The sequence below is a fragment of the Adiantum capillus-veneris genome, chromosome 7 (genome assembly GCF_014529385.1).
Source record: "Adiantum capillus-veneris isolate H3 chromosome 7, ASM1452938v2, whole genome shotgun sequence".
In the NCBI taxonomy this organism is placed as follows: Eukaryota; Viridiplantae; Streptophyta; class Polypodiopsida; order Polypodiales; family Pteridaceae; genus Adiantum; species Adiantum capillus-veneris.
The window spans coordinates 107,871,453-107,893,754 of record NC_140937.1 but is presented as its reverse complement, the minus strand read 5'-3'; the positions used below and the strand labels follow the sequence as shown (position 1 = coordinate 107,893,754).

The window sequence follows — 22,302 nt, the reverse complement described above, 5'->3', positions numbered from 1 at the left end:
CTTGTAGGTGAAGTTCTCTATGTCCTTTTCAAGCGCATAGTTACATTGTTTTCATGGATAGCTGCATAAAAGACCACCTTGTCTAATAGGAGTGGTTTTCTACGGAGTACCCTTCCACAAAGACCTGCTCGGAAACTAGGATTGCTCGGAAAAAATCGCTCGGAGAACGGTAACACTCATTCACATAGTGCTAGCCTCCTGGTTTGCTAGGCATGCTCCCAAAGCCTATTTATACGAACCCATACTTATCACTTCATCATGTTTAAGATGGCACCATGTCTGATGATTAGGATGCTACAATTTATGTATATAATGTTATAAGGATCTTATTGTTTTTCATTGGTGATTCTTAGGAGACGAGAACGACTTAGAGGGAACTTGGAAGTTGGAAGTTTGAAGAGATGTCTACCCTAGCTTCACAGAGAGAATAGCGATAGCGGTAACTTCATGAGCTCAACAATGGAAGGTCTGTAACTCGAGGGGAGACTCTTAATTGTTACAATTCTAGCAAAGGGTACATCCAACAAATTCCAAGATGTATGATGTTGTCAACGCAGCTGCATTACAAGACATTTCAAGTTCCAAATATTTGCATGTTCCATTTATAGCTTACTACTTCTCTTACTCATTGTGTATCTTGTAGGAAATGATTTTTAGTACCGAGGTGCAATGTTTTCAAAGTGCACCCTTTCTCATTGTACTTTAGAACTTTCTTTACAAGTTACAATTGTTTGAAAACACATGTGAAAAAATTGGATTTTGGTAAAGATTTGATCGGAAGGGTAGGGAAAATTTTCCCTTCGGTTTGAAGGTCGAAAATGCCAAACAACCCTTCCCATGGGACGGGCACTCTTGAAAATTTTCCTTCCTTAGGATGGGTAAGGGTGCCCTGCAATTTTCAGGTCTGACTGTGGCATTGCAATGTAGCCTTGTACTCTCTTGATTCGTAGAGTTATGCCACGTAGGGCTTGTCCACACATACATTTCCTCAACGCTATTAAATTATAAGCTTTTCGTGGCTCTAGTCTTCGTCTTTGTTGTACTCTGCAAGGGTCCTCTATAGATGACTACCTTAAAAACCTATTTAAATTATCTTTGTGTGAGACATAGATGTATAAATTACTATTATAATTTACACACATGTGAAGCAAAGCAATTCGTGTTTTGTATGGCCATAATGTTTCTTTGCCTTTTGACCTAGCTAAAATATGTTTTGCAAATTATATTGGGTTAACAAACAATCAAATGATTACTAAAGTTTATTGTTTTTCAAATACTTTGTGACATCCACACGAATCAAGGTCTTAATGCTTGTTTGTAATTTTACTTTGTATGGAAGAGGATACAGTAGTCAGTAATTGTGTTCTCATGGATGAGTAATGCCTGCAGCACAAATAGACATGCACCGCTTCCGCAAGAATTTCTGTAGTTAGCTACAATCTATTAGACTACACTTAATTGTTTAATTTCAGCTCTGGCAACATTGGATGATACAATCAGAAAATGCAGCATTTGCTTGTGATCCATTTCTATTGCAAGAATTTGGCTCTTCAGGTGCGTCCAAGATTCTTTTTTAGAAATATGCAGGGGTTAAATGTAGCTTTATAATGATCAGCTTGCACTTTTATTATAGTTGCTGACAAATTTAATTAACTGCTGCATGTGGATGTAAGAAGACCCTGCTGGTGAAAACCCTGCTGCCCTCCTCGCAGCTTCTCCGAGCTCAATAGCTCTCTTCCTCATCTCCTTTCCATCTTCTTCCCGTAAAACAATTTTCACCACTTTTTCTACATCCAAGCTTCTTATTGTGTCATCATCATGCCTCTTGAGGGCCATTCCAATCTTCCAAACATCACACACATATGTGGAGTTTGTGGGCTGATCTGATTTGACAGGGCAAGGGATCATAGGCACCCCCATGGTCATACTCTCTAGCGTAGAGTTCCATCCACAGTGAGTGAGAAATGCGCCAATCGATGGGTGCGAAAGCACTTGCACTTGTGGAGCCCATGGAATGATTAGCCCATTCTGCTTAGTGTCATCTATAAAGCCCTTTGGCAGAATTTCAGCTACATCCAAAAGAGATGATTTAGGCCTTATGACCCAAAGAAAGGGTTGCTTGCTTTCCTTGATTCCATCGGCAATGCTTACAAGATCTTCAGCAGACGGGTGAAACAAGCTCCCGAAAGAGACATACAAGACAGATCGCTCTCTTTGGCAATCGAGCCACTCGATGCACTCGAACTTCTCATCAAGAAAACTCGCTCCGACGCTCGTATCTTTTGCATCGCCGTCTTGCAGGAAAGCAGATGGAATTAGGGGGCCAACAAATGAGACTGGAATGGGGAGCTCCTCTTGCAACGCCCGGTAAGCATCCTTCTCAAGCTCTTCAAATGAGTTGACAATTACTCCTTGGCAGCTTGGAAGGATGGCTAACTGCTCTCGTATGGAGTTAAATGCTGGGTCAGAGATGCTATCGATATGAAGTAATGTAGGGAAACTTGAGGGATGAAGAGGAGGCACACCAGGAACATACGACACCAGCCTAAAATCAGTCTCATCATGAGGGGACGTCTCGTGCTCTTCGACGATGTGTTGATCTGTGATATAATGGAACAGGCCGGAAAGCATGAGCACATATTTTTCCTACATATCTGTGCATTACAGAAAGTGCAAGAGAAGCTACTTACCTAGATCAATGGCAGCTGCTTGCTGACAATAAGGAAAGAAGCCCTTGGCTTCCAGCAAAGGGGCATGGTAGTACATGGACAACACCGAGGCCGATTGAGTCCAAAAGAAGAAACTCGGAAATCCGAGCTCCGCAGAGACTGTGTGAGCCTGGGGGCAAAAGGACCCAAACACAACACAAGAGATGGGTGGTCTGCTCTGCTGCAAGTTTTGAAGAAGCTCCTTCAAGGGATCTCCTATGCTCAAATTTAAGGCGACATGGAATTGACGAAGGTTGGAGCCGAGGTCTGTGTAGTTGAAATCTTCAGGCAACCCAATATTGTCTACACACAAGAATTGAAGCTTGCCATTGGTGCTGGTGGCTTTCGCTGACGACAGGGCACCGGAGCGTGCCTTTTGAATGCGGTCGTGGTGGTGTTTGATGTTGATGAAGGAGACTCTGACGCTGTGCTTGGCGATGAGGGATTTGGCAAACTGCATCATGGGGTTGATGTGGCCCTGCAGAGGGTAGGGCACCATCACCACATGAAGTTCGTCATGCTCCATCTCCAGAGGTGGCTGCAGAAGAGGGAGGCTGTGATCTTCCAGCAGTTTACTCATCATTTCGGTACCCATGAGAGAGAGAGAGAGAGAGAGCGGCTCAGCGGGCGAGAGAGACAGAGAGAGAGAGAGAGAAAAAAGAGGCCTTTCTGCGAGATTGCACTTAGAAGTCATATGTGGTACTTTAAATAAAATTATCATAGCTGTGTGTGTGTGTGTGTGTGTGTGTGTGTGTGTGTGTGAGAGAGAGAGAGAGAGAGAGAGAGAGAGAGAGCCTTGCCAAAAAAGACGTCAACTGTGAGAATAGCAGACCTAGAGAGGACGCCAACAGGACAAAACACAAATCCTCTCCCTACCATGACGTCTGTAGTAAAAAGCTCGTAAGATGGTGTTCCCATAAGTCATGCAAAAGCAAGTTTCTATGCGCGCACAACAACGATGCAAAGTTGGCCTAGTTGCAAAAAGACTTGCATAATTATGTATTTCATGCATATGTTAGTTAGAGCCCTGTCCCACCTAGAGGTTTGCTCTGTAAGTACATTGTCACACACAAAAGTAAAGCGTGCTTACGGAGCATTAGGGGGAATGGGGGCAGCTTTGTACTGCAGTGCCTACAAAATTTTGAATAATGGAGAATATTTGTAGCTTTTCACCTCACATATCTAAATTGTCATGATTGTGAATGATGGTTGTATGTCAAGGCCCTTATTTTGGAATTGTTGCTATGTCCACAGATTTCTCCACAACCAGCTATCATTGACATAGATAAAAAGGCGTGCAATTAATGCACAGTTACAGTGCATGCACTCTTTGGGTTGTAGCCTTGTAAGGTCTTGGCGAGATGGGGCTCTTAGATATATGACAAATAACGGGTGCACATTTCCTCGTGTATCCTCATTACTACCTCGAACAGGCATTTACAATATGACATGCCCAAATCCCCTATATTTCAATGAATGCATGTAGGCATATTGGTCAAGGCATTAGGCTCCTTGCGGAGAGGTCATGGGTTCAAGATATGGAACGTGAATTGCCCCCAATTTACAAGCCTGTTCAAAATTTCTAAAATTTTCAAATTTAGGAGTGTGTATTGGTAAACCATTTGCCATTTAAAGTTGTCCATGTGAGATAGTGTGGAGGTTCATGTATAAGGTGTAGTTAGGTACCCTCCACATGGAGGGGGGTAGTCAAAGGGAGTCTGTGATTTTCCAGCAGTTTACTCATGATTTCGGTGCCCATTCCGTATTTGTGTGTGTGTGGGCGTGTGTGTGTGTGTGTAGAGAGAGAGAGAGAGAGAGAGAGAGAGAGAGAGAGAGAGAGAGAGAGAGAGAGAGAGAGAGAAGCCTCTCTTCTACGAGACTGCACTTAGAACTCAAATGTGGTCCTTTAAATAGAACGAGTATGACCAACCACCTTCAACGGCCTCTCTCTCTCCCCCTCTTTATCGTGTGCACAGGAGCTTCTCTCATTTTTGGAATTTAGCTTTCATCTCGCATACTTTGACACACGTAAAGAGAAGTCCCTCTGCAGTTATAGAATACATATAGATTATCATTGTTGTGTGTGTGTGTGTGTGTGTGTACGTGCGCACGTGTGTGTCTGTGAGACGAGAGAGAGAGAGAGAGAGAGAGAGAGAGAGAGAGAGAGAGAGAGAGAGAGAGAGTCTCTTGCAAAGGAAAACAAAAAGACGTCAACTATGAGAATAGCAAACCTAGAGAGGACGTCAACAAGACATCTGTAGTAAAAAGTTTGTAAGATGGTGGTCCCATAAGCCTTGCAAAAGCAGGTTTCTCTGCGCACTCAAGTAGTAGCACTTGGTGGGCTGTGGGCACAATGACAGGAAGATAAAACCTCGAGGATAAAAGTGGAGCAATGATTTCATAAGTATATATTTCATGCATATGTTAGCTAGAGCCATGTCCCACCTAGGGGCTTGCTCTCTAACTATGTTGCCACACAAAAGTAAAGCGTTTTTATGGATCATTAGGGGGGAATGGGGGCAGCTTTGCACTGCAATCCCTACAAAATTTTGAATAATGGAGAATATTTGTAGCGCTTCACCTCACATATCAGAATTGTCTTGATTGTGACTGGTGGTTGTATGTCAAGGCCCTTATTTTGGAATTGTTGTTATGTCCACATATTTTTCCACAACCAGCTATCATTGACAAAGATAAAAATGCGTGCAAATAATGCACAGTTATAGTGCATGCTCTTTGCGTTGTAGCCTTGTAAGGTCTTGGCGAGATTGGGCTCTTAAATATATGACAAATAACGGGTGCACATGTCTTCATGTATCCTCATTATTACATCACATGGGCATTTACAATATGACATACCCAAATCCTCTATATTTAATGAATGCATGCTGGCATATTGGTTAGAGCATATGGCTCACTACGGGGAGGTCGTGGGTTCAACGTGGGACATGCACTGCCCCAAATTTACAAGCCTACTTGAATTTATTAAACTTTTCAATTTAGGATTGTGTATCCAACAACCGTTTGCCATTTGAGATTGCCCGTGTCATGAGATAGTGTGGAGGGTCATGTATGAAGTGTAGTTAGGTAACCCCTCACATGTAGGGGGGTTATCAGAAAAGACGGATTGATGTGACTCATTTGACTTCACTAGTCCCACATGCACGCGCTAGAGGGGGTAATATGTTTCTTTTTCAAGAGCCTTAACTTCTTTTAATCATGAATTGGCTACTCCAAAGTTTTTTTGATGCAACTCTATGAGCCTCGCCATCTCAAAATTTCTTACTGACCTTCATGGATCCCTTTCACTATTGACCGACATCATGCATAAAGCTCTTTTAAGATTCAACTCCTCTTCAGAGAGAGACTGTTTACAACTTTAGTGATTGTGTCTTGAATGTTCGGCACTGTAGCCTCTTCTTAGATCCATGGTGCACTCATCCAAAAGCTAGCTGCTTTAGAAGTACTCTAAAGTTGGCTTTCTTTGCTTCACAATTCATGCCCATTTTTTGGCCAACTGTTACATAACACCATCATTGTACACACCTTATTCATATCTTCTTTCCATGACAAACATAATGGGTTATGTTCTCCTTTTTCTTCTTCTGATATCTTGTTTCATCATTGCCCAATATTGTCGCATGGTATGTGTGGCTTCTAGCGAATCATGATTGAGTGCTCCCTCCATGTGGCCATGAGGGGGTTGTTGCTAGTGACCAATTTTCCCTTCCAAATAGCTAGAAGCTTGTTGATGGTGCACAATACCCTCTTCAATATCCATATATGAACTATTTGAAGGATATTGTCCAATTTTTTGTATCATAGTTGCCGGTTGCATTCGAAGCATAAAATTATATAGATAATGTCCCTAGTGCATAACCTCCGCTTCGAAACCATTAACAGTTGCATTTTAATTTCCTTTCTCAACTAGCTGACGCTTGCATTCATGGGCTTCCATCCATCTTAACAATTTTGAGAAGGCGGTTGTTGGTTTCTATTTCTTCCTCCAACATCTCCATACAAATTCCCTCTTGCATATTCTCCTCACCAATGCTCCTCAATGCCCACCCTTTGTCTTGGAGATACCACTAGATCAAGACAGGGCTTGAGAGACAGGTAAAAACTTGCACAACATGCACGTGCGCTCAATGCAATCCACATGAGCGTAATCAAGGGGGTCACTATATGTAAAATCTATATATCACGTGCGTTCAATGACTATTTATGAAACCCCTTGGTTATGACTTTTTTCATTAGGGGAATTTTGAGGTCATTTTTGTGCCTTTTAGCGTGTAGAGAGAGAGTGGTCTCAACCAATGGTTGAAGAGCTTCCGTTACAGAACCTCTATTTTTGAAAACTCACAAAAAAAGCAAATATTCTATCTTTACCGCAACTTTGAGCTGGTAAATAGCAATGTAAACAAGTAAAAGTGCAAAGGCATTCAATAGCTGTCGCTTTTAGAAAGACGTACTTCTCATATTATATTGTTTTCATTTTGCACGTCGTCATCATAAAACAACGTTTGGATTCTATCTCATGATCTTTTCCAGATTTGAACCGTTTTTTGCACATTCTGCTTATTCTTCTCTTGAACTCAGGCTAAACTTCTCTGCTCATTTCTTTTTTCACCATGGAATCTTCATCACGATCAAAACGACCAAGAACTTCCATTGAAGCCATTGTCACTTACAACACGACTGATCAAAATGGAGAATGGATTCCAATAACTATACACAAAGGAACGTGGATACTGATGCAACAGAACAAGAGAATAAAGTCTTCCACCAAAAACTCTTTCTTGGCGGGATGGAAGGGCATTGTTAAAGATTTCAGCTTTGGCGACAACAAAAAATCAATCAAAGAGGTGCTGGTGCAGCATATGTACATGCATAAAGATCTGCATATTAACTCAGAGAGTTCTGCTTTGCCATTACATAGACCAAACTGTAAGTCTCTTAACTTAAATTCTTATTTGTAATGCATGTTGTATAAGGTTATTTGTTGTACAGATTTGTATCCTTCAAACATTATGGAATGGCAGCCAGTAGAATGTGTTATAAATATTCTGGATGTGTGTCATGGATCAATTGGTGAAGAAATATACAAGGGAAGGACTAAGGGTTCATTGGCAGAGAATGGAATATTCTTCTTTGACCATTATTATGTTCCACCTAGAAGGACTGGAGAACTTGGAGCCACAACTAAGCTAGACTTGCCTGATTTCAAAAGTGGAGAATGGTCACTCCCTAGCTCAAATACAAGTGAGGGCTACAGGTGCAAACTGTTTTGTGAGATTCAAAAGTGTTTGAAAGCAAACATAGCAAGCAAACAGAGTAGAATTTCTATATTCATGCCCATTACAGTTTTTGTAGACTTCTTCTCTAATGCTGAAGTCAGAAAATCTAGAACAATGTTTTCAGTGAAGACTTTAGACTCAACAAATGTACTTGAATTTGTGGATGAGGGTTGGAACACCAAAACAGTGAATGGAATCACTTGTAATGTGCAAGCTAGCTCAATTGCTTGCAAATACATGATAGGGACACAAAACTTCATTATGTCATTTTATTACAGAAGATGGCACTATGTTGGTGGTCAGCTAACTCCACTTGATCAAGACATGGAGGACTTCATTGACAGCCCAATAGAAGACATTGATATATGGGTAAACAATGAGCATCTGTCAATTGTAAAGATAAGAGGCATGTGTAGCTTACATCAATTGAGATTGGACCTGCAAAATGATGAAATTGAACTGCCCACAACATTCTGCTTTCAAATAAATGGTGGAAAGGTAACTGTTATCCCTAAAAGTCTCTTGTTCTCTTATTGGTTCTTTATTTAACTTGGGCTGTTTTTGTAGGTATCAAAAAGGAATGAAAAGAGGCTACAGTGCAAGGACATCTTGGATGGCATTGTACATTTGGTGCCTTGAACATCCTTTAAGGCAATTTTGTAACACATGACCTGCAAGGATCTTATTTTGTATCACATGACCTGCAAGGATCTTGTTTTGTACCACATGACCTGCAAGGATCTTATTGAAATAAAGATCTAAAAGGATCTTTATTTTGTTATTGAAATGCAACTTTTCCAAACATCAATGATTTTACTTCAATGATTTGATTTCGTAACAGAGTCTTAAAACAAGGTGATCAAAATGTATTCAATTTCAAATATTTGCAATTACATAGACAATTGGATACAAGTGGGCTATAGAATAGACAATTGGATACAAGTGGGAAGCTTGATACAAGTGGGCTACAATTAGATACAAGTGGGAAGCTTGATACAAGTGGGCTGCAAAAAGCTTGATACAAGCTTGATACAAAAAGCTTGATACAAGCTTGATACAAAGGGCTATAGAATAGACAATTGGATACAAGTGGGAAGCTTGATACAAGTGGGCTACAAAAAGCTAGAATAGTTTTCTGCCAAGAGTTTTCCTGTCCCTAGGGGTTGGTGCTTTTGCAGTGGGCTCTTTTGTCCTGGGAGATTTTCTTGTGGGCTCTTTGGCAGGAGGGCTTGAGGGCTGCTTCCTCTTTCTCTTATCATCCATCTCTTCACTTGCCTTTTCCTGCTCACCACTCTCTTCTTCCTCTTCACTTCCCTTTTCCTCTTCTAGTTTTGCTTTCCCCTTTGCCTTTTCTAGCTTTGCTTTCCCCTTTGCCTCTTCTAGTTTTGCTTTCCCCTTTGCCTTTTCTAGTTTTGCTTTCCCCTTTGCCTTTTCTAGCTCTTCAGCATCATCATCTTTAAATACATCTTGCAGTCATCCATTTGCTTCAATCATATACTTGATAATCTTTGCTATTGTCAACCATACATGGTTCTCACTATAGCACTCTCTGTTGATCTATACAAGGCAATAGAAAGCAAGTTTTAGGAACAATAAAATGAGAAAAAATACAGCTAGAAAATATGAAATATGCTATACTTCTATATTCTGATTGTCATTGCAGTATATGAAGTCCAAGAGGAGCTTGGCATTTGTCACTACCCTCCATCCACATGAATGGCTTTCAGGCTGGATTGGAACCTGCAACTCATTACATGTATTTATGGGAAAAAATATTTGAGGATAATCCATTGAAGTGAACAAAGCATAAAGAATTCCAACCTTCACAACTGAAAATTGGATTTCAGTCAGCATCTTTGGCATGGGTGGACAATTCTCCAGTGTCTCTATAAATCTTGTAGCAACACTGTCCAAAATTCTTTATTAAAAGTATGTGCTTGAGGTTCTGCTTGTGGTTTACAAAATGTGTCTGCTACTATACTTACAATTTTGCTTGACCATGTACTCCAGCAAGAGAATTGACAAAGTAGCATTTTCTTTTCACAATATCAATTGCAATTAAACTCCAATGTGAGCTATAAAAACAAGCCTCAGTTAGCCTTCTAACATGAATTAGTAAATTCTCTTCACAAGGTGTAGGTAGGAAACTTACCTCTCATGATAAGGAATCAAGAAAATTTCACAGATTTCCAAGTCCACATGAATCAACCACTTTGTGAGCTCTCTAATATTTGTCTCTGTCCTGAGAAAGTGGGAGATAGAAGGGTCTAAAAATTCCACCTTTTGTTGAAGGTATGGCTCATATGTATGCATCATTAACCTGGTACAAGATATTGTTATATAAAGAGTTCTTGCTATAAACAAAAATACATAGGAAAACAAAAACAACCTGAGGCATGTGATAAGGAGTGGAGAATTGATCTCCTTGGTCCAGTCCTTGAGAATTTCCAAGGTCTCAGAGTCAAGTGAATTGTAATCCTCCCTAGGATCCTCCTCACTGAATAGAGCGACAACAAAACCAGTAGGATTGACACTCCTCAAGAGGGGCACTAGTTGAGGTTCCAACAGGTCAAGCTCCTTTCTCTCTGCAATTTCCTTGTCTTCCTTTGCTCTCTTTTTCCTTTCCTTTTCCTCTTCTTCAGTAATATCAACTACTCCTACTTCAGGCTCCTTGGGCTTCCTCCATGGAGGAATGTTGAGAATATTAAAGGCCTTAATATCATGCATAGGGACAGGCTCCAACATTCTTGAAAACCTGTATCTCAGCCTCCTGAGGGTGATCATGTCTTTGTCCATCAAAGTAACCCTATGGGCATGAGCTGCACAGATATAGGCATCTTGGAAAAGCTCAATCATAAAGTCCTCAGAAGCCTCCTGGATACATGCCAATGCAGTTCTAGTCCACTTCATGTCAATCTTGTACTCCTCTGCAACTTGTCTGCATAGTCTTTGGAAGGGCAGTTTGGGAATTGCAAGATTGATGGCCTTTATGGCCTTCCTTATCTCTCTTAGACATTTGACCCCCTGCTTGAACTTTCTCTTTGTAAGGAGAGGCTTAAGCTGCACTGGCTTGAAAGCTTTCCTCTGATGTGTAGTTTTTCTTTTGCTTGGTTGAGGGTCAGGTGTGCTTGGTTTAGGGTCCTTCCTCTGAGATGTGCTCTCCTTTGGTTTTGAAGTACCAGCTAAAGCTTTGCTAGGCTGAGCTTCTTCTTCATCTTTGGATAGAGGCTTATCAACCGGCTTATCAACCTTCCTTGCAGTCTTCTTGGTCCTTGCCATCTTCAAAAGGGATAGGAATGATTGTTACACAACAAACATTAGTAAGAAAAGTAAACGATGTATATTTAGTGGCACACATTTCCGTACATAGTGGAACACATTGCGGTGACACCCTGTACGCGAAATCACAAAGGGACCAATGTCCTCACACTAACGGTGATCGCGCACGGGGTGACGGAGCATTACACAGAGGCGGTGACACTTCGTACGCGAAATTGCAAAGGGAGCACAGTCCTCTCACTTACCAAATTCGCGCACGGGGTGACGGGAGTCCCAAGCGGTGAAAACCTCTTAAACATCTTGAGACACATATTGTATGCATGGTGAAAATAATGGCACACATTGCGGTACACATCGTAAACATGATCAGATTTGTGGACATAGTGGAACACATTGCTTTGAAACTCGGTACGCGAAATGACAAAGGAGGCAAAGTCTTCTCACTTACGAATATTGCGCACGGTGTGACGGTCAAAGCGCTCGAAGTTTTGGGTTGTGGACCTCCTTCAAAACCTCCTTCAAAATGCGCTTAGTTTGAGCTCTGAGGAGGTTTATATAGGGTGCATGGCGCAAGTCCCTAGGCGCATAAAAACTAGCCGTTGGACCAAACTTCGAGGCGGCAACCGATTTGCACACCCCCGGAGGCGGCGTTTTTGGCCATAAAAGGAACCTACCCAACCCGTTTTTTCGCTTATTGTCATTCACAAGGCTTCGAATTTAAGCCTCCAACCCTCCAAGCGACACACCGCGACACCCGTGCGCGATTTTGGTGGACGTCAACCTCTTCCTAGCAATAGGAAATCGCGTACCAAGTGTCACTCTGTGCGCGTAGTTAGTGAGTGACGAGTTTCTCTTAACTTCTCAAAGTTCGCATAGCAAGTGACAAACTTAGCATGTCACAATTTTATGTAATTCTTTTTTGCTTGCGCTTAATTTGTGCGCTTAATTTGCTTGACAATTTTATGCTTTTAATTTGTTTGTAGACTTGATATAAAGAAGGGTAGTTAATGTCTTGATAGACTTCTCTTTTCTCTTTTTCAGCTGAGCATTTGTGGATTGTCATAATGGATACAGAGGATATACAAGAGACCGCTGATGATAGGCTGATGTCTTTTCTTTACAAAGTTAATGAACTTACAAGATTTCAAAGTGTCAAACAGATTTTTAATGCTGCCTTTGATCTTCAAGCACTTGTGGATGGCTTCTCTACACAAATTAGTGACTTGAAAGAGATATATACAGAATTGATCAGAGATCAGAGGCTTGAAAATCTTGTTCATTTTGTTGATATATGCAAAGCAGGTAGCTTGTCAAGGACAGGTATTGCAAAGAAGTGGTCAAGCCTTCATCCAGACTGGCAAAAGATCATAAAGCCTTGCAAATTTCATGGTAATATGCATTGCCAGTTGGTAGATTATGACCTTGGACTTATCATTTTCTTCAGTGTACTCCCAACACCAGAGGGCAAAGAGATTCCAAAGCAGATTTCCCAGGCTGAGGAGGACCAGGAGAAAGAGGAGATAGAGATGGAGTTCCATGAAGAGGAAGAGAAGCTACAAAGCACTGAGATGCTGGACATTGCAAAATTTAAAGCAGAAAACATCACTAAAGTGGAGAATGTTGACATTGAGGATGAAGATGTTGATCCTTTGCATTGCACAACAACATTTCCCACATACAAAGTTAACAAAAAGGAATATGTTTTGTTGAATGACATTCAACATCTTTGTGATCTAAGGGAAGATTATGCTTTGGCAGTTTTGGCTGAGTGGGGATCTAATGACATAGGATTTATTGATTACTCACCTTGCCCCTTAGCAGTCTTGGACACAGAGGCAGAAAATTTTATTGACAGCTCAAGTGTTGGAAAGCATGTGCAGGACATTGTTCTGAGATATGAGCAACAGGGTGTACCTTCTGAAGAGGAGTTCAATGAGATCCAGAAAAGGCTTAAAATAGAGCATATGGGAGAGGAAAATACCAGAGATTATGAAGTAAGGCCAACTAGATCCATTGATATATGGGAACCTGCCTTGTTTGAGGAGGATGAGTCTCCTAAGGTATGTTAATGACCATTTTGCCCTGTCTTATTAATGTGCTGAACAATTAACCAAGACATATTTTGCAGATTGAAATACTGGACACAGACAAATTCCTTGGCAGGGGGAAGGGTTCCAGACCCTTAAATTTAGGAAGGAACGAGAGCTTGGGACACTTTATTGGGAAGCTCAACAAAGAGACTGTCATTATATTCCATAACAAGTTTACAAGAGAACCATTGCTGCCAATGCTTGCAATTAAAGCACTTGCAAAGGTTGTTGGTTCATATCAGCTTCCTCCAGGGTTAGAGAAGTTAATATTGGTGGAAAAGGAGGAAGCCATCAGAATTTTTGGATTCTTCCCTGGCCTTACTGGTTCTAGAGCTGGTTATTTTGCAACAATGGCATCCTATGTGCTTGCCCACTCTGGGGACCTCAAGAGACAAATGATAGGCTACAATAAGCAGAAGTTTCTGAAGTTTAGGGGTGAAGTTGATGTACCTTCATCAAAAGACTGACTTTGCTCATACCTGTACTTTGGCCCACTTTCTACCTTGTCTCTCTCTTGTAGCTAGCCATTGTAAGAATTTTTCATTTGCAGATGAACTATTATATGAATTTTGTCTTTTCTGCTTGTTCCTGTGTAAGGCATTTGCTAAATCTGAGTTCAGTAGTGCTTTCTTTGTCATTTTTGATCTGGTTCTATGCCATATTTGTCTATAGAACCATTGGAAAACCTCAAGCAAGCTGTTTGCCTTCACTTCACCTCCTCCATGTCTTGTATGCTTGAAAAACTTGGTTCTTGCTTGATAATGGGATTTCTCCATGCCTTGTGTAGACCATATGGACAGGGAGCCCCATCTCTTTACAAACCAGGGAGTGTGATTGTAAATTATATGCTGGCAAAGTAAAAGTGTGTCAATAATTAGTAAGTATGAGATTAATCATATGCTTCCAAACTAAAAGTATGTACATATTAAAAAGGAATAAAAAACTTACCATGTAATGTGTGAATTCCTGATCCCAAGCATCTTTCATTGCACTTCTGAAGTTATTGAGCACTTTCTTGAAATTTGGCAGATCATTTTTTCCCCAGGATGTCTTATCACAGTAGGAAAATACTTTGTCTAGTGATTCCCATACCTCTGCCTTTTTGTTTCTTGATGTACCTTCAAGACCATGATCTTTGATGGCATTGTGGAGAGCTTTCCACTGGTTATACTTCACATTGGATGAACCCTTCTTGGCATTTATCTTTCCTAGTTTGCCATGAAACCCTAGGAAAGCTCTGGCCTTCACACCACCAACAGATACCTTTCTAGGCACATTGTTTCCATTTGAAGACCTCTTCAGGTCTGTTTCAATCTTAACCTTACCACTGTGAAGGCCAATTTCTGATAAAACCGTTTCAATACATTTGATTGCAGCATCTCTAGCTGCTTTTGGCTGTAACTTCCAGGCAAACCCCACATAGAGATGTACAATTTTCTCCACAATTCTGCAAAGAGCATGCAGAGTGCATATGTGCACATTAGCAAGTGGAATATTTAAAACTGCTTTGAAGTTTGGATCTTGAGTATGCCTATTGGGTGCTTTGTTCCAATTTGCAGGATTACATTCTTTTGCTGATGCCATACAATACAGACAAGGGCTCTTTGCCATAGCTCCTTTGGAGACATTGTACATACATTTAAGGGTTTTAAGGTCTCCTCCCATGTGCCATTCCACCCTGTAACTTCCAAACCCTTCAACTTCAAGCTCTTCCCCTAATTCTTGTGCATTAATGACTTCGGGTATTGTTGCTTGATGGAAAACCCAATCCAGAACATCAAAGTCTTCACTCTCTACTTCAGAAGCACCTAGCCACCAGACATTCTTCTCCGATTGCACGCTGAAGTACTTGGTATCCTTCGGTTTCAATGCTCTGTTCATTAAAGTTATGGAAAGCCTCTCAATTTTTCTGTTCTTAACAATCTCACATTCATCAAGCTTTATCACAAAACTGACAACACCATTTGCTTCTGTATGCTCCAGCTCATAGAATCTGATCATTTCCTTCTGAAGTGTCTTCAAGTCAAGGAAAATATTATTGAACTCGTCAAATTGAAGATCCCTCTTTTTACCATGATAGGTACCATGAATGTGGTGAGGCTCACCCAACATCTCCATTATCCTCTCATTGATCTTTTTCCTTGCCTGTTGCACAATGGATGGCTTTGGAAGCAAAGAGGACCTGACCTTACATTGCTTTAACCTTGACTTCATATTTCTGAACAGCTTGCTATAACCATCTCTGCTAATGCCTACCTTATCCATAGTATATTGCACATCCTCCTTGTCCAAGCAAGAGCTCTGCAAAAATCCCTCAATGCACTGCTCCTTTGCCTTTTTAAACTTCTTCTCTGTGAAAATCTTTTTGGCAACCTTGAGAGGTAAAACATCACAATAATGTTTAGCTGCCATTTCCATGTTTGATGCAGAGTTTGCTTGTAGCAAAGTCCTAAATCAAAAGGTACAAAATTAACTGATTATTGTCCAAATGACACCAACAATATAAACAAACTAAATTAAAGTTAACTGAATATTAATCATTTAATAAAGAACAATAGCATAATAACAATAACATAAGCATAATAATGTGGAGCAGAATCACAATACAACTTAACAAAAAGATTAACAACCTAACATAAGCAGAATCATATAAAATAAGCATAAGCAGAATCATATAAAATAACAATACCTTGCTGCTCTGATTCTCCTGCTGCAACCTCCTCCACCACGTCTCAAGGCTTCAATGTTCTTTAACTTCTTTTCTCTTTGTCTGTTTCCTAACATTGTATTCTTGCTTCTAGCTTGTTTGAGCTGAGTTTGTAGCTTTTCGTTGCTCTCTTTACATTCCTCAAGTTGTTGTTTAAGAGTATTTATCATTTGTTTGGTCAAATGATCTTCTAACTTAAGAATATCTCTCTCTGCCGCAAGACTCTGTGTATAACCCAGCAACCCTCTTTGACCATCACCCACAAATTTTATCACGAGGACACCTCTGCACATTTGTTTCTCTTGCGCACTGGACAATATTCTTCATTTAGCTCAATGTGTAGATGGTATAAGCTTCTTCTCTTCCTCATGGAAGTCTGTTAACAGTATTTGTTAGAGATAGTACTATAGGAAAAAGCTGTGCAGATACGAGGAAGAAGACGACACAGAAAAGGTTTGTTTCAGCTTTTGGAAATTTTGAATTTTGGGCCAGAACTGACGTTTTCGTTAGTTTTGGAGGGAGTATTTTTTAGAATACGAAAGATCCTAGAAAGATTTGACAATGACATGTTTCGGTGGAGGTAAAAAGGACGCAAACTCACCTTTTTACAAACATTTCACTATTTTTAAAATAAAGTATATATTCTCTCTCTACATATTCTTACAGGGCACAAAAGTGACCTCAAAATTCCCCTAATGTGCCAATAAAAAAGACCCTTTCCCTATTTAGTCTATAAAAAAAAATTAGGAACATTTTTTCAATACCCTTCTAATATGAAAATATGAGACAATATAGAATAAAATAGTCCCTACTGTTGAAGCCAGGTGATAATCACTTTTGGCCTCCTAAAGGCCCTAACACAGTAAGGGTGAAGGTCGTTTAATTTTTTTTGCTAGACAAGTGTCCGTAAGAGCTTTAAAACACTTAGCCTTTCAAATGCTATTCTCTATAGCTAGAGTCACTTTTTGGGTGTTCTTATAAAAGACTTTAGAGAATAAAGGATAGGAATATCTGGATAGTGTTTTGGTTTTATTCTTTTAGTAAGAATCTAAGTGAGATGCTCACTTTGTCGAAGAGAGAAAACAACAAGTAAAGTTAGAGGGAGGTCGAAAATGGAGAGCAATCAGCTAGTTAGAGGTGGGAGAGTGACCTGAGGGTTGGCAGGAGAGGCTACATCATAGAGCTAGGAGAATAAGATTGTCTTTTTTTTATATGTTTGCGCTCGCAATGTGCACAGCAAATAGGTCACAGGTGGAGTGGTTCAGCTTGAAGAATTCTCTCTCGCTTGATGAGGTTGTGAAGTCAAGATCGCTCATTGCATGGTGCTTATTTGAGACATATTGAGCTTGAATTGCTAAGTTGAAGTGCGATCTACTAAGATTCATCTAATGAGAGTAGGAAGAGCGAGTTTGATCGAAGAATTGATAAAGGGTCCTTTCATTCAAGGACTTCAAAACAAATTATATCACTAAATTATTTTATTATTTTCTATGCTTATTAAATCTATCTTTTCTTATTAAAGAGTATTCAAATATTCTTTTGTTGAAATTTTTAATATTTTTTTATTGTTTTGTTTTTATTACATATAATTTTCTCACAAAACTTGATAATTACCAATTTTTATTCCTATTAGACCTACCTTTTCCATTGAAAAAAAATATATTTTACTTTGGCAATGGATCCATTTGTTTAGTTTACTTCCTTTTCATTTTATTTTGTTTTGAAAATGCCAATGTGAGCCTTTCAATTTGTTGTTTAACTGGGGTACTCTAACATAAAAGCCATTTGTGATTATGTGTGTATAAAGGACAATCAAATTTTATATTAAATACAAAAAAATGACATGTGATTGTAAGCACTTATTTATACCCGCTCCCCATAACTCTCATCCCCCTTAATGATGGGTCTTATCTTTAGTAGGCCTTCGTGACTCTTCACCTTCGCGACTCTCCGTGACTATTCACCTTGTTTTTTATAGTGTCCCCCCCACCCCGAATAGTCATCCAAAGACCATATCTAAAACCCGGTAAAGCAATTGAAGTTTTTCTAAAAACATTTGTAAAATTATTTCCGTGCGAGAAGATCCTTAGAAATGTGCCAAAACACCATCCATGAGTGCCTTGCAAGAAGTCTCAAGGACACTAATTTTTGTACCACCAATCTATGCTTTCACCCCTTTGCCTTTGTCCTTTCTTGAAACTTAAACCTTACCTTTGGAGACTTAGATGGCTTCCTACTGGATGAGACAATAGGTGGGATCATCAAAATCTCGATCTTCCTTCATGATTTGCAAGTGTAATGCCTTGGCCGCCACTTTGTACTCCTCAAGCAACTTCCTCTCCTTTACAAATACCAAGGCTTCTAGAGTATTAGTCGGTGCATTGTCCATAGCAATGTTGGGTATCAAAGTTGTCACCATTGATGCCGAGAATTGGATCAGCGTAGTCGTGGCAGACCACCATGAGAATAATCTTTCAACACTTAGCACAAACTTGGCACTTTCAAGCTCTCCACAAGACACCTACTATGTTTCAAAGCGATAGCCTGTAGGACTTTTGCCTAAAAAATGCTTCTCAAAATGCACCAAATTTAGTTGGCACATCTCCAACATTGTTTTCATCTACACCTGCTATCCTTTCTTGCAATGTTTTTAGTATGCTAGCTTTGGCCACAATTGCCAAAGAATCTACGTATTAGAATGCAGCTATTTACTGCCTCCCCTACTGATGGCATCTAAAAATGCATTGTTCAAAGTGGGTTGGCCACGGCCCACTGCCAATGTCTTAAGATATAGGCCATAAATGAAAGCACTTGGCCAACTGGTGCTTGCCTCTGGTTAAGTACTTGCACATAGCGTTTGAAAAAGATGTCCCTCCATAGCCAAAAACGTAGTCATCTCCTCAAAGTTATTCCTTGAGTTCTCACCGTGCCACTGCTCTGCTGTGATCAAAGAGCTAGACATTGTGATACAATGTCAAAGTCAACAATGCAAAGGCATAGAGCAATGGAGGGAATGCACCCCCCCCACCCCACACACACACACACACACACATTATGAGCTAACCAACTTTGGAAATGCATCAGTGATTACACAATTGGGGCAAGGGTTTGCTTATATACTACTTAAAGGAATTTCCCTTACTTAGAATCTTGTCAGATATAGAAATAAATATGGAAAAGACAAACAAATAGCTAAGATCACATTGGGCATTCACTCTAATAGACCCCTACTACTGGCTTCATTCTAAAGTTTTACATTAATTAGTTAAGAAGATTCCCCCAAGAGACTTAAGTAAAAGGAAACCCACCCAACTCCTGTTGTTCCCCTCTCCTCCCGCTCGTGCCTTGATCTACGTCGTGATCGCGCTTGTCCCCCTCTCACTCTATGTGCCTATCCTCAGATCATCAGCTCTAGGATTATTTAAGCTCAACGGTGCACTGATTCACGAAGTTGGCGAGCAACATGTGAGTAGAACACTAGCCTTTGCCAGCCTTGGAAAACCACCATACAGGTTGAGGACAATGGCCCATGGCCTCCACGACATTGACATGCGATCTCTCCCTCTTTGTCCACCTTATGTTTAGCTTTGTCTACACGCTAGGTAGTACATAGCTCCTAATTGTATGGAAAAACAGAATCTCTCCCTGAGTCCGCCACGCTGAAGCCATGCCGCTTGCAGGCCTCCACCCCTGCGTTTGCAATTCCTGATAGCTCTCACCTGAAGCCCTTCACCCCCAGCTGTGCAATGCCCTCCTGCTCTCGCAAGGCAAGCCGGATGACACTTGATGCCAAAAAAGAAGAAGAAGAAGAGAACTTTAACATCGTAGGAAGCTTTCCAAGAGACCACGCAGAAGAAAAAAAATCTTCCCCTATCCGTCTTTGCTTCAGCCCATGGCACATTCTCTCTCTCTCTCTCTCTCTCTCTCTCTCTCTCTCTCTCTCTCTCTCTCTCTCTCTCTCTCTCTCTCTCTCTCTCTCTCTCTCTCTCTCTCTCTCTGTGCAGTAGTTGTGAAGCCCCCCAATCGCTCGGTCTACTGTCCCACCTCTCTTGCACTCTGATATTCCTCCACAGTCTTCCCCCCTCTGTGCTTGTCTGAAGCATTCTTTCTTGTTTCGAAACAAATTCGTTGTCGCGCTCTCTCCCTTGATGCATGACCGCCATCTCCCTCCGCGTTCAGAGCAAAAAAAATCACCTCGTTTCCCCCTTCGACCAAAACACTCTCTCTCTCTCTCTCTCTCCTCTCTCTCTCTCTCTCTCTCTCTCTCTCTCTCTCTCTCTTTTGTCCACGTGTTGGCTCCCTGTGTTTCACTTTGGAGAGAGGAAAGCATCTCTTAAGATTCTTGCTAAACAAATTGATTCAAAATTGGCACGTCCTTACTACTGGGTCCACAGTCCCTATTAAGGCGAATCTACACAGATGCCGCTACGTCCACGTAGGCTTTTGCTCAAAAAAAAAAGAAAGGCAACAGAGTTCCATCGCAGGGCCATGGCCGCCTTTGCATTCGCGATGCCAGAGGGTACACCCCCAACTTCGTCCTCGCTTCCTCCTGCTCACACCTCGCTTCTGCTCCTTTCCATCGCACGGCCATGGTCGCCTCTGCATTTGCGACCCCCCACCTCGTCCTCGCTTCCTCCTGCACACACCACACCACCCTCCTTCTGAGTCTCATCCCCCCCTGCAGCCCGTCGCCACAATCCTCACGCGAGCTCTTGCTGACACAACGCGGAAAAGTCTTTATTTCTCTCTCTCTCTCTCTTTCTCTCTCTCTACAGGCAACCATGCCCAAGCTCCATGCTCCGCACTTGGCTCCCTATCTGTCTCGCGCCCTTGTCATAGTGGAGGCAGCATCCCTAGGACAACCGTCATCTACCCCAAGCAGTGCTCCCTGGCTTGGTCGTAGGCGAATCTCGAAGAGAAGATTGTCGGTGACGGTGGAAGAGATCGCTCCACCCTACCTGCAGAGCTCTACTGCACCTCGTCCTTGGTCGCCAATGCTACACCTAATCCACCGCCCAATCCATCCTCTCTGGCTCCACGCCACACACTGGCGCATATGTTCGCCACACTATATCTTCCTCTCTCTCTCTCTCTCTCTCTCTCTCTCTCTCTCTCTCTCTCTCTCTCTCTCTCTCTCTCTCTCTTCCACGTTCAACCAAAAAAACAATCAAGCAATAAAAATTACCAAAATACCCTTCGAATGCGGTCCTCGAACGTGAAAGAAGACTTCGCAAATCACACGATTGTGATAAACTCCCCGACTCAACTTGGCGAATCACCTGATTGTGATGACATTCATCGCCTCTTTCTCTCTCTTCCACGTGTTATCCCCCTCTCCAAAATACTAAAAAAAAAAACAACTTAGAACATTTTGGAAATTTTTCGAGGGGAGTTTCGGTAGTCTTTAAAAAGAAAAAAACTTGTAGCCTTCCTTTCCTTTCCTACTCTAATAGTTTTGCTTTAGTTTTCCAAACGGCATCTTTGTGTGATTCCCTCAAAACTAATGAATCCAAAATTGCGAGACCTACTACTTGTAACATCCACTTTTTTCAAGAACCTTCTCCCTCTAAAAATGACTCCACTACCCATATCCATTCCATTACCAAAATATAATTTTGATATTGATGGGAAAGCCCTTCACATGGCCCACCCAAAAGAGCCAGGACAAGCACTCGCCATCCTTGATTTGCACCTCCTACTTACTCTCCATAACTCTCATCCCCCATTAACTTCAGTAGGCCTTAGTGCCTTCTGGCCTTGTTAAATTTGTGGCACAATCATGCAACATAAGTGCATAGCTTTTAAGAAGTTTCTATCACCTTTACAACAAGTTCCAGAATCACTCCCTTTTCCCATGAATATCAATAGTTTGTGAAAGGCGTGCTAGAATGGTGAGGTTGATTGCCAAAAACTCATATGCATGTGGTGGCTTATAACATAGGATCCAGTGAGGTTATCTATCACATAACTAAAGGCCCAATGTGGCCATTATGCAAGGGGGCCTATCCTCAGGACTAAGTGGCACAGGCCCACAATCCCCCGATCGTAGATCCCACCCTCCCATGCCCGTGCCACTTAGTCCTGAGAGGAGGCTATTGTGGACAATGCTTGGAAAAGGTCGCTTTATCCAAATATTGTTCAGATAAAAAATGGCCGCCTCAACTTTTTGAAAGAATATTTTAAGGTCGGTTTGAATTTCAGTATTTTTAGTCGAAAAATTA

The 22,302-nt window shown here is 41.2% G+C and overlaps 1 protein-coding gene across 1 annotated transcript; it reads right to left on the bottom strand.

Moving 5' to 3' along the window:
• Positions 1 to 1,298: 1,298 nt before the first annotated feature.
• On the bottom strand, positions 1,299 to 3,389 carry LOC147454394 (UDP-glycosyltransferase 74D1-like). The gene is made up of 2 exons (XM_086516369.1): positions 2,691 to 3,389; positions 1,299 to 2,600 (listed from the first exon to the last, which is right to left on the bottom strand). Exons 1-2 carry the CDS (start codon positions 3,301 to 3,303, stop codon positions 1,612 to 1,614), a joined length of 1,602 nt encoding a protein of 533 aa, XP_086372495.1. The 5' UTR covers positions 3,304 to 3,389; the 3' UTR covers positions 1,299 to 1,611.
• Between the last annotated feature and the right edge of the window lie 18,913 nt (positions 3,390 to 22,302).

What these genes read in the sequence shown, in the direction of transcription:
- LOC147454394 (XM_086516369.1), bottom strand. Translation starts at nt 3,303, where the DNA reads ATGGGTACCGAAATGATGAGTAAACTGCTGGAAGATCACAGCCTCCCT. An exon ending in AGCAGCTGCCATTGATCTAG is followed by an intron (nt 2,601 to 2,690) that starts GTAAGTAGCTTC and finishes ATTATATCACAG; the next exon opens with ATCAACACATCGTCGAAGAG.